Raw genomic sequence first — 19867 nt, 5'->3', positions numbered from 1 at the left:
TGGGGAGGCTTGCAAGCCGAAGAACACCATCCCAACAGTGAAGCACGGGGGTGGCAGCATCATGTTGTCGGGGTGCTTTGCTGCAGGAGGGACTGGTGTACTTCACAAAATAGATGGCATCATTAGCAAGGAAAATGATGTGGATATATCGAAGCAACATCTCAAGACATCAGTCAGGAAGTTAAAACTTGGTCTCAAATGGGTCTTCCAAATGGACAATGACCCCAAGCATACTTCCAAAGTTGTGGCAAAATGGCTTAAGGACAACAAAGTTATTGGAGTGGCCATCACAAAGCCCTGACCTCAATCCTATAGAAAATGTGTGGACAGAACTGAAAAAGCGTGTGCAAGCAAGGAGGCCTACAAACCTGACTCAGTTACACCAGCTCTGTCAGGAGGAATGGGCCAAAATTCACCCAACTTATTTTGGGAAGCTTGTGGAAGAAAAAGAAATGTAACCCCCTTTCTCTCCCCAATTTCGTGGTGTAGTTACTGTCTTGTCTCATCACTACAACTCCCGCTCGGGAGAGACGAAGGTCGAGAGCCATGCGTCCTTCAAAACACAACCCAACCGCACTGCTTCTTAACACAGCACACATCCAACCCGGAAGCCAGCTGCACCAATGTGTCGGAGGAAACACCATACACCTAGCGACCTGGTCAGCGTGCACTGCAAGGAGTCGCTAGTGCGCGATGAGACAAGGATATCCCTACCGGCCAAACCCTCCCTAACCCGGACAGAGCCTGGGCTCAAACCCAGAGTCTCTGGTGGCACAGCTAGCAGTGCCTTAGACCACTGCGCCACACGGGAGGCCAGTTAAACAATTTAAAGTCAATGCTACCAAATACTAATTGAGTGTATGTAAACTTCTGACCCACTGGGAATGTGATGAAAGAAATAAAAGCTGAAATAAATAATTCTCTCTACTATTATTCTGATATTTCACATTCTTAAAATAAAGTGGTGATCCTAACTGACCTAAGACAGGGAATTTTTACTTGGATTAAATGTCAGGAATTGTGAAACTGAGTTCAAATGTATTTGGCTAAGGTATATGTAAACTCCTGACTTCAACTGTATATACTAGGCAGTGTCAGAGGAAGGCCCAAAAAATTGTCAAAGACTCCAGCTACCATAGTCATAGACTGTTCGCTCTGCTACTGCACAGCAAGCGGTACCGGAGCGCCAAGTCTAGGACCAAAAGGCTCCTTAACAGATTCTACCCCCAAGACAATAGACTGCTGAACAATTAATCAAATGGCCAGCCGGAATATTTATATTGACACCCCCACTCCATTTGCTTTTACACTGCTGCTACACGTTGTCTATCATAGTCACTTTACCCATACCTAGATGTAGAAATTACCTCGACAAACCTGTACCCCGCACATGGACTCCGGGTACCCCCTTATTGTGGTTTTTTGTTGTATTTTTTACTTTAGTTTATTTAGTAAATATTGTTATAACTCTTTCAGCTCCACCTTCGACACCGCCAAAACATCCGCTATGGGGGTGTCTTCCATCGCCGGTTAACGCTTGATCTGATTGAATCTAAGCCTTAATAAAAATGAAAGCAAGTCATTTCAATGATTTGTTAATTTAATTTTACCAAAAAATGCCAGAATAAATCCCACTTAATATGTTGCTCAAATGTAAGTATATTTCATGAGGATAACCAAAGATATACAAAATTGCGTGATTGAACTCATTGTAAGTCTGGATTTAATCTCCTTGCACTTCCTATCTTGCCACATGGCTCTGTTTTTAGAGGATTGTGAGTCATTCAACATTGTTGGTTAAGGTAAGTAAGCATTTCACGGTAAGATCTACATCTGTTATATTCGGCGCATGTGACAAATAAAATTTGATTTGATTTGGACAGCTCATTAATAAAAATAAAATGGTACTCTTGTCGTTTGTAAAGTCATGCCCCTCTCCGTCCTCGACATTTCCTAAATAAGTCTATATAACACACTGTCGTTGTTAGAATCGTAATATCAGAAACAGAACTGGAGTTATACCTAGCCCAAAGGCCGGTAGATGGTGATATTGAGTAATTTCATCTTACTACCCAAATGCATTGTATGCAGCCGGCAATACATTCGTATCTCTCGCGGACTGGTTCGTACCTAAAACATTCTCCATTCAGGCTGCATATGCTTAGGTTTCTTCCTCAACTTTATTTAAACTATACCGAAACTAATTTCACACATATAACAACCAGCCGGTGACAATGTTACGGGACGAGTATCAGTACAAAATGTCCTCACAGAGAGCAGGCCCTACATCTCAAGAAAAAAACAACATCAGCAACACACTCAACAGCTTTTGTTGTTTATGTGACATGGACATTCTCCAACTGATGCCATTGCGTGAAGACGCACACCATGTAAGCACAAGCTGACCATTTTTGACTGCTGTCATATCGACATTTACATTATATTCATTATAATGTCATTTTTGCTTTTGTGCTGATTTTCACTATTTATCAAGCACACTTGGTGCTTAAAGATGTTTAGGCTACTGACGTTTTCATAATTTGGCCGTGAGTCTCGATGACTGTGCATCTTGGTGGTTGGGGTATACACTGAACAAAAATGTGACTCATTTCAGGAAACTAGACGTATGTCGCGCGTCACTACTTCACAGGAGCCATTTGAACGTACCCTTTTTTATCTAAATGCGTTTTTTGCCAGAAATGCCTTCTGGAATGTGAACTTTCATGTGCCTTAACACACTTGTATGCCATCTGTAACCTTCCCGCTAGCCATGATTGGCTGATATATTTTGTCAGCTGGACATGCCGAGAGATGAGTTCTGATTGGTCTTCCATGTAGCCCACTTCTGTCTATAACATGAGCTGGTCATTATGTGTAGGTAATCCTTTCTAATGCAGCTTTTTTGAAAGATATCACGTAGTAGAACTGCATAAGTGTAGCTCTCCATTTTCTGATTTCAATACCGAGTATTGAAATCCGTGGAATTAGAGTATGATAGCTAAGGAGATGGAGAATATTCTGGCGTTGGATTGTAAATATGCAGACAGAGTCCAAAAGAGAACACACAAAAGGCTGTTGTATAAAACACCTGTCTCCGGATTTCATCTTCAAACTAAGGGCAACCATGACATCCGTGACAGAGAGGGAGAAGCGTCCATCCATTTATACGGGTAAGATAGTCTAGCTAGCTACAATTTCAGATATTACACATTTATAAGTCATTTTCATTTCAGGTTAACCTTTCATGAGCCTCTACCCCGGGTCCGGGATCACCCCCCACCCCCCCACACACTGATTAGCATAGCTAGCATAGCTTCACAAGTAGATAGTAGCATCTAAATATCATTAAATCACAAGTCCAAGACACCAGATGAAAGATACAGATCTTGTGAATAAACCCATCATTTCTGTTTTTTAAAATGTTTTACAGGGAAGACACAATATGTAAATCTATTAGCTAACCACTGATTGCAAAAGACCTCATTTTTTTTTCACCATTTTTTTCCTGCATCAGTAGGTATCACTAATTCGACTAAATAAAGATATATATAGCCACTAACCAAGAAACAACTTCATAAGATGACAGTCTGATAACATATTTATGGTATAGGATAGTTTTTTTTTTAGAAAATGTGCATTTTTCAGGTATAAATCACAGTTTACCATTGCAGCTGCAATCTGAAATAGCGTTGGAAGCAGCCGGAATAATTACAGAGACCGACGTCAATTACCAAAAGAATCATCCTAAAACACTTCAGAAAAATACACAGCCTACAGCAATCTAAAGACACAGATCTTGTGAATCCAGAGAATATTTCAGATTTTCTAAGTGTTTTACAGCGAAAACACAATATAGCATTATATGAGCGTACCACAATAGCCAGAATCACAACCGCATTTACCAGCTGTAAATGTTAGCGATCGTAATAACCCAACAAAAGATATATAATTTTACTAACCTGGATTTACTTCATCAGATGACAGTCCTGTAACATCATGTTACACAATGCATATAGCTTTTGTTCGAAAATGTGCATATTTAGCAGCATAAATCGTGGTTATACTATGTAATCACTACAAACATTGCATGTATTCTGGCCGGCGCCATTTTGGATTAGCGCCTATTCTTATAAAAATACTATTCATAAACTTGACTAAAAAATATAAGTTGGACAACAATCGAAAGATAAATTAGTTCTTAATGCAATCGCTATGTTAGATTTTTAAAATTAACGTTACTAGACATATAGTGTGCGTTGCAGCCAGACCAGTGCCTGCAAAAGTGGCGCGCAAACACTATGACATTTTTCCACATAAATACGTAATAACATCATAAATAGTTCCTACTTTTGGACGAGCTTCCATCAGTATCTTGGGCAATGTGTCTTTTCTTCAAAAGAATAGTTGCTTTGTTGTAAAACGTCCTCTTCACCTTTGGAACTAGCTGCTACCATTAGCTATGTCGCACAAACATGTCCAAATCCTCAAACTAGATACAAAGGAAATTCAGAAAAATAGCACTATACTCGCATAAACTGATATAAATCGGTTTCAAATAACATCGTTATGATGTTTCTAACACCTATATTTAATTAAATTACAGACGGATACATCTCTGGTCGATAACTGAGCGTTCCAAAATTTCATCCTGAGTTCTTGCCAGGCGCCATTACGAACGAGGAAAAGAAATGTACTCTCGTTCCATCCTGCTTTATAACCTCGGACAGCTACGTAGAGAGCCGATTCCACTTCACATTGGTTACTGACATCCAGGGGAAGGCGGGGCCAGTTCATTTCCAGCCATAGGATATACACAGGCTTTAAAACTGAACCCAGATCAGAGGATAATTCTCAGACCTTCGCAAGTCATGTCAGGATTTTTGCTGTAGAGGGAGTTCTGGGTCACCCACAGACATAATTCAAACGGTTTTAGAAACTAGACAGTGTTTTCTATCCAATAGTAGTAAGGATATGCATATTGTACGATCAAGAATTGAGCAATAGGCCGTTTAATTTGGAGACCAAAAAATGCTAATGCGGAACAGCACCCCCTATAGTTGCAAGAAGTTAAAGTGTACTGTTAGCTAGCTAGATAATGTAAGCTGGCTGGCTCGCTAGCTAACGTTACATGTATAATAAGTGTAGTAATATTATTTGTATCTCAGAGCCATTTGCATTGCTAGTTATAGCCTAATGTTAGCTAGTTAACATTGAACCTGGTTGGTTAGCTACCTGCAGCTTCATGCAGGGTAGTAACGTTATGAGTTGGGATTATGGTTCATTGTTTAGCTAGCTAGCTACATGTCTTAACAAAAGACTCCACTATGCAAGTAACTATTTCAATAGAATGTTCATGATGTCACTGCGACAACTGTCAATAGACGTAGCTTGTAAATTCGCAGAATAATTTACGAATTTACGAACACCAAACACCCGTTGAATATGGCCGGTGTCAGTAAACATTGGCAAAAAAGCGTAATTAAATTGTTGCCAGCAGCACAGTTGCAGTCACCAAAGCTCTGGATAACATAAAAATAGCCTTATCAGCTCTGCTAGGGAGAGTAAAATGGTCAGAGTGAGCTGTTCTCTCATTTGTGTCTGGAAGTAGCTAGCCAGCTAGCCAACGTTAGCCAGTTAGCTTGGGTGCTTGACTGCTGTTAGGTCAGAACGCTCAGATCAACCCTAGTTCTCGGCCAGAGCGTCCAGTGTGCGCTCTAAACGCTCTGAGAGCGAAAAGCTCTGAATTTACGAACCCCCAGAGCACACTCTGGCACTCCAGATTAAAATGTACAAACACACTCGTAGTATAAACCAGCCTTTAGTCTTGTAATCTTTGGTTGTTTAGTACATGGCCTCACATGTGAATCGTTAAAGAGATGGGTGGAACTAAAGCTTAAGATGGTGTGAACGATGCTGAATGGGTGTAGACAAAGAAGAGCTCTCCAGTAGGTGTACCAAAATAATCAAGGGCCATTTTCACAAAAGTGAGGTTAGAAGTTTATCAACTTTCAAAGTAGAATGACTTTCCCATTGTTCCTCAACTGTAGTGTGTGATATATCATTTTCTAGCTATGAGTATCTACTTTTATCCAATGTAAAAACAGGTAACAATTTCAAATATTTTACTGAGTTCATAAAATTGAAATAAATTTTAATTTAAATTCCTAATCTATGTATTTCACATGGGTGGGCCTGGGATGGCATAGGTCCACTCACTTGGGAGCCAGGCACACCCAATCAGAATGAGTTTTCCCCCACATAAGGGCTTTATTACAGACATAAATACTCCTCAGTTTTATCAGATGTCCAGGTGGCTGGTCTCAGTCGATCCCGCAGGTGAAGAAATCAGATGTGGAGGGCTGGCATTACACGTGGTCTGCGGTAGTGAGGCCAGTTGGACGTACAGACAAACTCTCTAAAAAGACGTTGGACGCGGTTTATGGTAGAGAAATTAACATTCTCCTTGTGCGGGCGGTGTTCGGCGGTCGACGTCTCCGACTTTCTAGCCATCGCTGATCCATTTTTCAATTTCCATTGGTTTTGTCTTGTCTTCCTTCACACCTGGTTCCAATCCCATCAATTACATGTTGTGTATTTAACCCTCTGTTTCCCCTCATGTCCTTGTCGGTGATTGTTTGATTGTATGTTATGTGCAAGTTATGTTCTGGTGTGCGACGGGTTTTGTACCCACTTTTATTATTTTGTATATTTTGTTTTTCTGAGTTTTGTGAGCACTTTTTAAATGACGCTCAAAACTTGAAATATCTGTGGCCTTGTGTTGTGTGACAAAACTGCCTTTTATTGTCCCCAGCACTAACAGGGACGTGGACTTTATATGTTGTTTATATTTTTGTTCAGTATATATATTTTGTTGTTGTTATAAAAAGAAGATGCTACTGCATAACATTTATTGAACACTAGAAAAAAGTTATTAGTTCTCTTTTGTTTTAGCATATAGCCTACAGTAACATAAACTAATGCAATTGCAATTGGGTTATTTGAAATATTTTTTATCTAATGTTACCTAAGACCTTCATAAACACAACCAAATTATAATTTTTGTGATAGCATATATGCATTAAATACACCTTTAGAATGTTGCATTCAGAGTAACTGTTTATTAGCTCGAAGGGGGGTCCCTCAAGGCCCAGTGTTTCAAGTGTTAATGCTGAAACTGCCACGTCTGTGTGATATTACAACAACAAAGAAGTTACTGCAAACAACAGACACTGTTTTTTGCACACGTGATAGAACAGAAGAATATGTACTTACATTTTTTTACCACACTGCTCACCTCCGTTTGGATGCACCTCACCTCCATTTAGTCAACAAAAACAAATGTGCCTGGGGAGACCAGTGGCGCTGTTTCAACTTTCGCGGATCTCAGCTTTACAGTTTTTCTTGATTGCGTACAAGCAATTTTTGGATCTGTGTTAAAACGAATCTATAGCAGAATAGCAATGATCAAATGCTTAAACACATGAACAGAACTTCTGATACTTTTCCTGGCTTTGTACCTGACTTGCATATCTTAGACCACTTTTTGCTAAACTTTAACTTTAAATTCAAATGTCATCAGTGAATACAAAATGTACTGTTAAAGGGGCAATCTTCCCTTGCTACATCAATTTTTTTTACTTAGAAATTAATAATATGTACCCACTGATTCTTGCAGAATATAACTTATAAATGTCTCATGAGCTTAGTTCAACTGTCTAAGCCCATCAGAACCCAAAATATAAGCTTGTTTTACTCCAATGTTTGTAAACAAAGTAAATGTAAACACATAGTTTTAACCATGTTTTGAGGCTATCATTTTGATATCATAGATTGTCAGCTTTTTACTGAAATAGGGGTGGGGAGATTGCTTTGTTTCAACAGCTGATTGCTGCTTTAAGTGTTTTGTTCACCGAATATTAACATTGTTTTCAACAGAGAGAAGAAATGTGTGCAATTGTTCTTACTGTTTCCGGCAATCCGTAAACACTAGTGCACAAAATTCTAAATCACCCCATCAGTGTCATACCATGTACAATATAGGGAAATACTGTATCTAGGCAATGGACTGTCTAATTTGTATGAATTTTTACAATATTGCGGACATGCAGAGATGCAGAAGATGAAGTTGGGTTACTTCTAAGTAACTTTGGGTTACTCCTAAGTCCTTGTCTCTAACATTGTGACCTTTCATTTTAGAGCTTTGCTTTGGTGTGGATTGAGGCCTATACATTCATAACAGTTGTGTTCCTCCATTGTATTCACCCTTCCTTATTTCTATTGTGTTTCTGTGTGCCAATGGAAAGTCTACAAAACTATGAGCAAACCAGTCTATCTATTGAATACATTGATTTGGATTGTGATGATACCGAAGAATGAATCCTTTACAAATTGTGCTTTTTGCTTCTTTAAAAAAAATCTGTAATAATATTGGATGCGTATGAAATTGTTTGGTGAAATATGCATAAAAGGAGTGTAATTGCCCATAATTCTGCACCTTTGGATAGTTGTACTTCCAATTTTGATCATCATGATTTAGTGACCGCAAAGAAAATGTATCTACTTGTATTTTTAACAAACTTTTTGCTTTGTCTGCTTGGACTCAAGAGATAAGTATGGTTGCGTTAATCTTTGATTGATCTTTTTGCAATTTTGACGGTATAATATTGTTTTGATGGATGTATTTATGTTTTGAGAAGGCAACTACATTTTGAACACATATGTACTGTTTCGCAAAAGGCCACAGAGTTCTGTGTCACCAACATTGTTCCAAAAAATGCTTGTATGCGATTGAGAAAAAGCATAAGTACAATTCTATACCTTTTTCTGAGAGTGTATGATTAGGAGACGGTTTTATAGTCATTTAACTGAGCAGGTATAAACGGAAGATCACACACAAATCACAGACAATTAAATTATAATGCGTAACAAAAAATATGTTTGTTCATGTTGTATTAAGAAGAACTCTGACAAATATCTATTGAGCGGTGATTAGAGCATGCATTCAGTGACGCCTGCTTATCTAGGTAAACACAGTATATGTTAGACATTCAAAATGAGCATAGGTAATTGTTAACACAATGGGATTACAAAGAGAATGCAGGAAAAGTTCAGGCAAAGCCAAGGCCCTTTAGAAACCAATCAAACATCCATCCAGTTCTGACAGTGAGCTGCTAGGAGCTTTTGGCCTCTGCAGATAAGTGACTTTTAACTAAGCAATCCAACAAATTAGTCTGACAGTTGACTAGTCTGTTTTTTGTTACTGTGTGTGTGTGGATCCCACTGACCTCATCTCCAGGTCTTCACTTTCCTGGGGTGTGAATGTGAACAAAGCCACATAGGTGTTGAACTGCAGTATGTCCTTCTGCAGCAGTCTCCTCTCCTACAAAGCACACACACACACACACACGCTGTCAGCACAATCCACCAAACAGGTTGTCTGAGCATAGACATCCAAAACAGCTTTTTGTTATTCACTAATCAACTCAAAGAGGAAATGCATAATTTATTTACTAGAGGTTCACAGCGACATGGTCAAATAACTCAAGCATACATTGGTAACTTTTTTTCTAATTTGGCACACAAACTTTGGTGTCACGATCGTCGTAACTTTGAGGAAGAGTGGACCAAGGCGCAGCGTGAGAGAAATACATCTTCTTTTATTTTTGAAGATGAAACACGAAAAACGAACACTTTTACAAAACAAAAGTGAAGCTACAAACATAAGTGCATACACAAGCTACAAACGTTAAACATAGACAATTACCCACAAAAGCCTACTGCCTATGGCTGCCTTAAATATGGCTCCCAATCAGAGACAATGAATGACAGCTGTCTCTGATTGAGAACCATTCAGGCAACCATAGACTTACCTAGACACCTACACTCAACACAAACCCATTCACTCTACCAAAACCCCCTATACCATACAACCACCCCAGACGAGACAACTATACACAAACATCCCCCCTGTCACACCCTGACCTAACCAAAATATTACAGAAAACAAAGATAACTAAGGCCAGGGCGTGACATTTGGACACATGGTGTAAAAAATAAAACGATCACTATCTATCACTGGTATTTTAGATACTAATGCTCTGTCATAAGTGATTATCCTTTTTTCTCTCTTTCCTTTCTTGTATGCTAAGCCATTTTGGAACACAAATCAGTCAACTATTTATGTTGAAATTGTACATTGTTTATACGTACAGTACCAGTCAAAAGTTTGGACACACCTACTCATTCAAGGGTTTTTCTTTATTTTTACTATTTTCTAAATTGTAGAATAATAGTGAAGACATCAACACTATGAAAAAACACACATGGAATCATGTAGTAACCAAAAAAGTGTTCAACAAATCTAAATATATTTGAGATTCTTCAAAGTAGCCACCCTTTCCCTTGATGACAGTTTTGCACACTCTTGGCATTCTCTCAACCAGCTACACCTGGAATGCTTTTCCAACAGTCTTGAATGAGTTCCCACATATGCTGAGCACTTGTTGACTGCTTTTCCTTCCCTCTGCGGTCCAACTCATGCCTTCTTATCTGAGGGCCTGGCTACACCAGACCAGTAGGCAGCACTATAGATGTCATTGGCACCAGTGGCACCATAGGATAGTGGACTTTGTCTCATGCAAATTAATGTTAGATTTCAATTATGCAGATGAACAATGTGAAATATCGTGATTAGTATATCATGATTAGTATAATCAAATATTGTTGCCATATTATGTGGTCTGAACGTAGTGAAAAGGGGATATTTTATACTGTAAAATGAGAATGAGTCCTGCCGCTAACGCAGTCAGCGTATTACTGCTATGAGTCCATTTGGGAATGCTAATGTTGAGAGTACCAACTGTGATTTAAATCAACATAGTAATGTTTTCAATGATTGCACATAAAGTAAGATAGTTCCTACATGATAGAGTGCTTGCTTTGTTATCAAACTAATCTTGTGTCCTTTCTGCCATCCTGTGAACCCCAATCATTGCTGTTCGGAGCTATGTTTCCTTTTGATTATTCCAAGATTATAATGAGCTGTTGTTCCAATCGAAGGAAGGAGAATTGCTCAAGTCGTTCTGCTACTGTAAAGTTTCCACAACATTATATCATCAACATGAGTGGGAGGAAGCATCCCCTTGTTTAGTTGTTCTGTTTTCATAAGCGCCCAGGAAATTAAAAGACAATAAAAGCGGGGGCGGTGAGGATGTTGTTAGAGAAGAGCTAACACAATTATCGCAGACACATTTTGTTAATGTAATTGCACACACCCACACCGAAAGGCATTTTTCTACTTTTGTCACAATTAGTCGCGAGTTCACAATGACCTAAAATATTGCTGCAACCAGTCAACAAACTTGTTCTCATTGTAATTCTCTTACAGGAGAAAATACTTTGGTGTCATGAATTGAGGGAGAATCATAGCAAAGTAGAGACCGCAATGTACTGTACATTTGCTAAACGGTCTTATTCCATTCCAACAAAAATAACATCTCAAAGTCCCTCTCCTCCCAGACTGCCGTTATGGTACTGCATAGCTATGATGTGTCGTGTCTTGGGATGACGTGTTCCAAATTGGTCAGCATGCATCACCCAGGTGGGCACCTGATATTAGTGATGGATGAGCTGAGTTACTCTCTAGCAATGCTCTGCTGGCTCTGGGTTAAAATGCAGTAAGGCACAGAAACTTTAGGCGATTCATTATGGCAAACCAACAGCTCTCTGGGGGCCTTTCGACTCTGATGGCTAGCGCTAGGTGATAATATATGTACTGTATGTGTCTGTATGGTGGCCATTACATTGGGAAAGCGGAGATCACTGAAGAAAGACCAATAAGAAATAGTGAAGCATTAGAGGTTATATGAGGAGCAGCAAATAAAATCTACAAGCTCACATTTTAGTGTGAGAAGTACAAGCCATTTGATTAGTTCTCAATCGTTCAATACATGGGGACATTAAATGTCCAGGGAACAGGTGTGTTCGGAATATGGGAAAATAAATAGGCTGCAAATTTGAACAGGCCAGCCGGTTGTTTGTGGCTCTTATTTCAGATAGGACAGGAGGCACCATGGGGCAATCTGCTCCTGCAGTGTGTGGTTAATTCAAAGTCAGAGCCTGTGTCTCTGTGCCAGGCTTTTATACACCTGCCTTCAGACAGACAAATGACCTCCACCCAGCTGTGCTAAGCTCAGCCAGATAAGAGTGGAAAATACCACTTTACATGTTTGAGCGAGCTGGCCAGGAGAGATTGCATAGTGTATGCGTGTACAGCGTGTGTGTTTCAAGTTTTATTTCAAGAAGTTTTATTAGTCATTTGTAGAGGATACACATGGTATACACCGTCCAATAAAATGCTTAATTGCAGGTTCCTTCTCAACAACAATAAGAAATAATAAAAGATAAGAATACAAACATAAAGTTATAGGAGTATTGTTAGAGGGTAAAGAAAAATATTTTTATTTGGGTTCTAGGCAGGTATAAACCCTGCCTAAAGGAAAAGAGTAGGATAGATAGAGACCCACTACCAGATGCACACATATCAGAAGAGACTGCCTAGAGGGTAGCCTGTTTGCCAGATAGCCTGTTACGGCTCTCGTCGAAAGGAGTGGACCAAAGGAGTGGAAAGTGTTCATGATTTTTATTTTCAAAAAACACTCAAACAAAATAACCGAAGTGAAAACGAAAGCGCACAGTTCTGTCAGGTACAGACACGAAACAGAAAACAAGATATGATCCCCAATCAGAGACAACGATAGACAGCTGCCTCTGATTGGGAACCACACTCGGCCAAAACAAAGAAATAGAAAACAGACTTTCCCACTTCGAGTCACACCCTGACCTAACCAAACATAGAGAATAATAGGGATCTCTAAGGTCAGGGCGCGACATAGCCAGTGAAGAGAAAGGATAAGACACACCATATAAAACACATGTCACAGCACGGAGGTAACCCAAACCAATAATACCTTATAAAATAATAATGCCAACTTCATAGAAACAATTGACAAGAATGAACCCAGTCATAACCCTTAGAGAATTTGCAATATTCTGTATTACCTCCCAGTGGAGGAGTGAGGGGGAATTAATAGGTGTGTAGGTGTGTGTTCATAGACAAAGGCCTTAAAATGTCCAAAATCTTCTCGGCCAAATGTCAATAGTACCACACCAAATCAATACAGTTCAAAGAACAATAAACAAACTTGCACACAACCTTCCTTTAACTAAAATGTCAACCCAAATGTCAAATAAAATAAAATTGTATTTGTCACACGCACCGAATACAACAGTTGTAGACCTTACCGTGAAATGCTTACTTGCAAGCCCTTAACCAACAATGCAGTTTTAGGAAAATAGAGTTAAGAAAACATTTACTAAATAAACTAAAGCAAAAAAAGTAACACAATGAAATAACAATAATGAGGCTATATACTGCATCTGCCATTGCTCTAATTCTGTGAAGGGAGGTCTTTACCAGATACAGGATTCCAGACCAAATTCTCTCTGACCAAGGTCCACAGTTCATCTCAGAATTTACAAAGAGCTCTGTACCTACTTGGGTGTAGTTGCCAAGCTGACCACGGCCTACCTGACCGAGAGGGTAAACCTGAAGGGGATGACTGCTTCATTTGTGGGGGATCAGCACACAAGGTGGGATCAGGATCTTCCTGAATTTCGCTTTGCACTGAACTCTGCGGTCCAGGAGTCTTCTGGGGTCACTCCCGCCGAACTCCACCTGGGAAGACCACTAAAAGGTCCGATGGACAGTCTTGCAAAGTTCCAACGTTTCACCTGACTGCTCAGCGTTTGATGCAGTCCAACACCACCACACCTTGCTAGCCAGAGCGGAGGCCAGCAGAATCAAAGCCAAACAACGACAGCTCAGAAACTATGACAAACATGGACGAGACATGTGTTTCCCACACCAGTCTTGTGTCTGGATCCGTTCTAATCATCTGTCAAAGGCCCCCAAGCAGTTCACTGCCAAGCTAGCTTCGAGATTGAAAAGGTCCCTACTATGTGGTGCAGCAGTTGGGGTCTGTGAACTACCTGGTCTGTTTGGAAGACACAGGGAAGATGTCAGGACGGTGCATGTTGTTGACCTAAAGCCCTGCTACCCATCGGCAGAAGAGCTGGATCACAGGCAAAAGCAACATCTGCAGGAACTCTTCTTGGAGGACTACGATGATGAGGACTTCCCTGATTTTGTGTAGTAGGAACATGAACCTGCCAAAGCCTGAATCCTCTCTGTTTCTGGGGGGAGGAGTGTGGCAAAATCCTGCACAAAGCCTTCACTATGCGCTGCCACTTTAAGAGCGCATCAGCAGACACATTCTGTGTCTGATGTATACAAGTGTGTTTAGTGTTTTGCAAATCACTGTGTGTAATATTTTGCAAATAGTGTGAAGCTGACAATGTGCTTACAGTTGTGCAAATCTAGCCTTGTGTTTTGCTCCTTGAGTGTAAGGTTTTGCTAATTGTGGGAAAAGTATAATTTTAGTGTTTAAGCAATTGTAAAAAACTGTAAGAGTGCATCAGCAGTCAGGAAGGAGAAAATAAAGATAGCTCTTCCGGCTCTGTGTGGGAGCTCTCGGGTTGGCGCGGCAGTTTGATACTGTGTGCAACTCTGCAGAAGTCTATTTTCAGCGTGCTTAGTTTGTAAAGTGTTTAAGTCGATCGGCGGTGTTACCGCTCTAGGTCGTAGTTGTAATCTTTCGGGACCGCTCCTGTTATTGATCGCATGGATTAGTAGCAACATTGTTGCGAAACTTTAACATACAAACCATCAGACGGACAGACAGTGCAACAGCTAAGACCCCCCCCTCTCTCGCTTAGTCTAATTTTCTCTCTATAGTTCCAGTGCTTTATACTGCAGCAGACTTCGTTTTTTTCAATGTGCTCCCTTTGATGTTCAGTGTCGCTGGAGTATTATTGCCATTCCAGATGTATTTGGGTTGACATTTTAGTTAAAGGGAGCTTGTGTGCGAGTTGATTGCTTATTGTTGTTTGAACTGTATTGATTTGGTGTGTTACTACTGACATTTTCCGGGGACGATTTTGGACATTTTAAGGCCTTTGTTTTGTCTGTGAACACACCCCCACACACCCATTCATTCTCCCCTCCTCCACTGGGAGGTAATACATAATATTGCAAATACCGGTACCGAGTCAATGTACGGGGGTACAGGTTAGTCAAGGTAATTTGTACATGTAGGTAGGGGTAAAGTGATTTATAGATAATAAACAGTAAGTAGCAGCAGTGTAAAAACAAAGGGGGGGGGGGCAGTATCAATGCAAATAGACCAGGTGGTAATTTGATTAATTGTGGCTTGGAGGCAGAAGCTGCTAAGGAGCCTTTTGGACCTAGACGTGGCGCTCCGGTCCGCTTGCCTTGTGGTAGCAGAGAGAAGAGTCTATGATTTGGGTGACTGGAGTCTTTGACAATGTTTTGGGCCTTCCACTGACACCGCGTAGCATATAGTTCCTGGATTGCAGGAAGCTTGGCCCCAGTGATGTACTGGGCCATACGTACTACTCTCTGTAGTGCCTTGCTTTCGGATGCCGAGCAGTTGCCATACCAGGCGGTGATGCAACCGGTCAGGATGCTCTCGATGGTGCAGCTGTAGAACTTTTTGAGGATCTGGGGCCCCATAACAAATCTTTTCAGTCTCCTGAGGGGGGAAAGGTATTGTCGTGCCCTCTTTACGACTGTCTTGGTGTGTTTGGACCATGATAGTTCGTTGGTGATGTGGACGCAAAGGAACTTGAAACTCTCGACGCGCTCCACTACAGCCCCGTCGATGCGAATGGGGGCGTGTTCGGCCCTACTTTTCCTGTAGTCCACGATCATCTCCTTTGTCTTGCTCACGTCGAAGGAGAGGTTGTTGTCCTGGTACCACACTGCCAGGTCTCTGACCTCCCTATAGGCTGTCTCTTCATTGCCGGTAATCAGGCCTACTACAATTGAGTCGTCAGCAAACTTAATGATGGTGTTGGAATCGTGCTTGGCCACGCAGTCGTGGGTGAACAGGGAGTACAGGAGGGGGCTCAGCACACACCCCTGAGGAACCCCCGTGTTGAGTATCAGCTTGGCAGATGAGTTGTTGCCTACCCTTACCACCTTGGGCGGCCCGTCAGGAAGTCCAGGATCCAGTTGCAGGGGAGGTTTTTATCCCAGGGTCCTTAACTTAACTTTAGTCAATGAACAGCATTCTCACATAGGTGTTCCTTTTGTCCAGGTGGGAAACGGCAGTGTGAAGTGCGATTGAGATTGTGTCACCTGTGGATCTGTTGGGGCGGTATGCAAATTGGAGTGGGTCTAGGGTTTCTGGGATGATGGTGTTGATGTGCGCCATGACCAGCATTTCAAAGCACTTCATGGCTACAGACGTGAGTGCTACGGGGCGGTAGTCATTTAGGCAGGTTAACGTCGCTATCTTGAGCACTTTTCTTTCTTTTCTTGAAACATGTAGGTATCACATCCTCGGTTAGGGAGAGGTTGAAAATGTCAGTGAACTTGCCAATTGGTCCGTGTATGCTCTGAGTACACATCCTGGTAATCCATCTGGTCCTGCGGCCTTGTGAATTTTGACCTGTTTAAAGGTCTTGCTCACATCGGCTATGGAGAGCGTGATCACACAGTCATCCGGAACAGCTGGTGCTCTTATGCATGCTTCAGTGTTACTTGCCTCGAAGCAAGCATAAAAGGCATTTAGCCGTCTGGGAGGCTCGCATCACTGGGCAGCTCGCGGCTGGGCTTCCCTTTGTAGTCCGTAATAGTTTGCAAGCCCTGCCACATCCGACAAGCATCAGAGCCGGTGTAGTAGGATGCAATCTTAGTCCTGTATTGACGCTTTGCCTGTTTGATGGTTTATCTGAGGGCATAGCGGGATTTCTTATAAGCATCCGGATTTGTGTCCCGCTCCTTGAAAGCTGCAGCTCTAGCCTTTAGCTCCAGGGCTACCAAGTGGCGCAGTGGTCTAAGACACTGCATCTCAGTGCAAGAGGTGTCACTGCAGTACCTGGTTTGTATCCAGGCTGAATCACATCCGGCCGTGATTTGGAGTCCCATAGGGCGGCGCACAATTTGCCCAGCGTCGTCCGGGTTTGGCCGGGGTAGGCCATCATTGTAAATAAGAATTTGTTCTTAATTGACTTGCCTTGTTAAATAATGGTTAAATATAATTTTTTTAAATGCTCAGTGCGGATGTTGTCTGTAATCGATTGCTTCTGGTTGGGATATGTACGTACGGTCACTGTGGGGACGACGCCGTCGATGCACTTATTCATGAAGTCGGTGACTGAGGTGGTATACTCTCAATGCCATTGGAAGAATTCCGGAAACATATTCCAGTCTGTGGTAGCAAAGCAGTCCTGTAGCATAGCATCCACGTCATCTGACCACCTCCGTATTGAGCGAGTCACTGGTACTTCCTGCTTTAGTTTTTGCATGTAAGTAGGAGTCAGGAGGATAGAATTATGGTCAGATTTTCCAAATGGAGGGCGAGGGAGAGCTTTGTACGCATCTCTGTGTGTGGTGCAAAGGTGATCTAGAGTTGTTTTTCCTCTGGTTGCACATGTGACATGCTGGTAGAAATTAGGTAAAACGGATTTAAGTTTGCCTGCAATAAAGTCCCCGGCCACTAGGAGCGCCGCTTTTGAATGAGCACTTTCTTGTTTGCTTATGGCCTTATACAGCTCGTTGAGTGCGGTCTTAGTACCAGCGTCGATTTGTGGTGGTAAATAGACGGCTACGAAAATATAGATTAAAACTCTCTTGGTAGATAGTGTGGTCTACAGCTTATCATGAGGTACTCTACCTCAGGCGAGCAATACCTCGAGACTACCTTAATATTAGACACCGTGCCCACCAGCTGTTATTGACAAATAGATACCACCCTCACTCCTCGTCTTACCGGATATACCTGTTCTGTCATGCCGAATCACGGAAAACCCAGCCAACTGTATCTTATCTGTGTCGTTGTTCAGCCACGACTCGGTGAAACATAAGATATTACAGGTTTTAATGTCCCATTGGTAGGATAGTCTCAAACGGAGCTCATCCAGTTTATTCACCAGTGATTGCACGTTGGCTAATAGAACGGAGGGTACAGGCGGTTTACCCAACAAATTCTCACAAGGCACCCTGATATCTGCCCCTTGTATTTCCTTATTTTCTTCATGCGAATGACAGGGATTTGGGCCTTGTCTGGGAGCAACATTATATCCGTTGTGTCTGACTTATTAAAGAAAAAATCTTCATCCAGTTCCAGGTGAGTATTCGCTGTTCTGATATCCAGAAGCTCTTTTCAGTCATAAAAGACGGTAGCATCAACATTATGTACAAAATAAGTCACAAATGATGCGGAAAAAACACACAAAATAGCACAATTGGTTAGGAGCCCGTAAAACGGCAGCCATCCCCTCCGGCACCATTCTTCATTCAAATGCATCTGGCAGGGCAATAATAGTCCAGCGACACTGAACATCAAAGAGAGCACATTGAAAAAAAGAAAGTCTGCTGCAGTGTAAAGCACTTGAACGATAGAGGGAAAATGAGAGTAAGAGAGAGAGGGGGTCTTAGCTGTTGACTTCAGTCTTGCAGTAGCATTGTCTGTCCATCTGATGGTTTGTTGGTTTGTATGCTTCACAATAATGTTGCTACTAATCCATGCGATCAATAACAGGAGCGGTCCCGAAAGTTTACAACCACGACCTAGAGCAGTAACACCGCCTATCGTCTTAAACACTTTACAAACTAAGCACGCTGAAAATAGACTTCTGCAGAGTTGCACACACTATCAAACCGCCGCGACAACCGAGAGCTCCCACACAGAGCCGGAAGAGCTATCTTTATTTTCTCCTCCCTGACTGCTGATGCACTCTTACAGTTTTTTACGATTGCTTAAACACTAAAATTATACTTTTCCCACAGTTAGCAAAACCTTACACTCAAGGAGCAAAACACAAGGCTAGATTTGCACAACTGTAAGCACATTGTCAGCTTCACACTATTTGCAAAATATTACACACAGTGATTTGCAAAACACTAAACACACTTGTATACATCAGACACAGAAGTATATCATGATGTCACGTCCTTGCAATTCCAAAGCACTGACTGTCAAATTACCACACCTATGAGCCAATCTGTTAAACACAGCCATCAGGTGCACAAACACATGATTTCTAAATTGTAGACACACCAATCAGGTTTAAGCACTATAAAAATGCAGCAGGTAGGTTCACCTGCCTTCAACCAAAATGGATGGAGTCAGAAGAAGAGTGAGGATGAGAGGAGGAGTACACAGAGGAGGAGAAGGAGGTAGAGGCAGAGGCCGAGCCAGAGGTCGAGGAAGACCTGAAGCAGGAGGAGAACGTACACAAAGAAGAAGAGGACCAAACTTATCAAATGACATTCGTGCAACACTAGTGGACCATGTTGTTCAGAGTTCAGCCAAATCTTAGCAGATATACAGTGGCATCTGTCGTAAGGACTTTTCAACAGGAAAACAGGTAAAAGATCTGTCTACAGTTACAGTAATCAGCCGCTTATTGTATGCACCATATCAGCACTTGTGATACCCCTTCCTGTGACATTGTACAGTAAGTTACATGTATTATTCTTTACATAGGATTGAGGGTCGGGAACAACAAGGGGCCCATATTCACGCAAGAACAAGAGAGATAATAAACATGGTTTTGGCCAATAATGCTATCAGGCTCAGAGAACTACAAGCCAACATTATCGGTGACCATGCCATTTTTAATAATGTCCATCAGGTCTCTCAGTCAACACTGGCACGCATCCTGAAAAGACATCAGGTTCAAATGAAACAACTTTATCGAGTGCCTTTTGAGCGGAATT

General features: G+C 41.5%; 1 protein-coding gene across 1 annotated transcript in view; it reads right to left on the bottom strand.

The window, feature by feature from the left end:
* The window catches only part of LOC139530590 (SH3 and cysteine-rich domain-containing protein-like), an 84253-nt gene that overhangs the window by 11718 nt on the left and 52668 nt on the right, over positions 1–19867 (bottom strand). Inside the window, exon 8 of the mRNA XM_071327126.1 lies at positions 9285–9379. Coding sequence (XP_071183227.1) covers positions 9285–9379 — 95 coding nt within the window. The remainder of the gene's footprint in view (positions 1–9284; positions 9380–19867) is intronic.

The sequence above is a fragment of the Salvelinus alpinus genome, chromosome 9 (genome assembly GCF_045679555.1).
Source record: "Salvelinus alpinus chromosome 9, SLU_Salpinus.1, whole genome shotgun sequence".
Classification (NCBI taxonomy): domain Eukaryota; kingdom Metazoa; phylum Chordata; class Actinopteri; order Salmoniformes; family Salmonidae; genus Salvelinus; species Salvelinus alpinus.
Note: the sequence above shows the minus strand (reverse complement) of the source record. Positions and strands in the feature narration are given on the sequence as shown.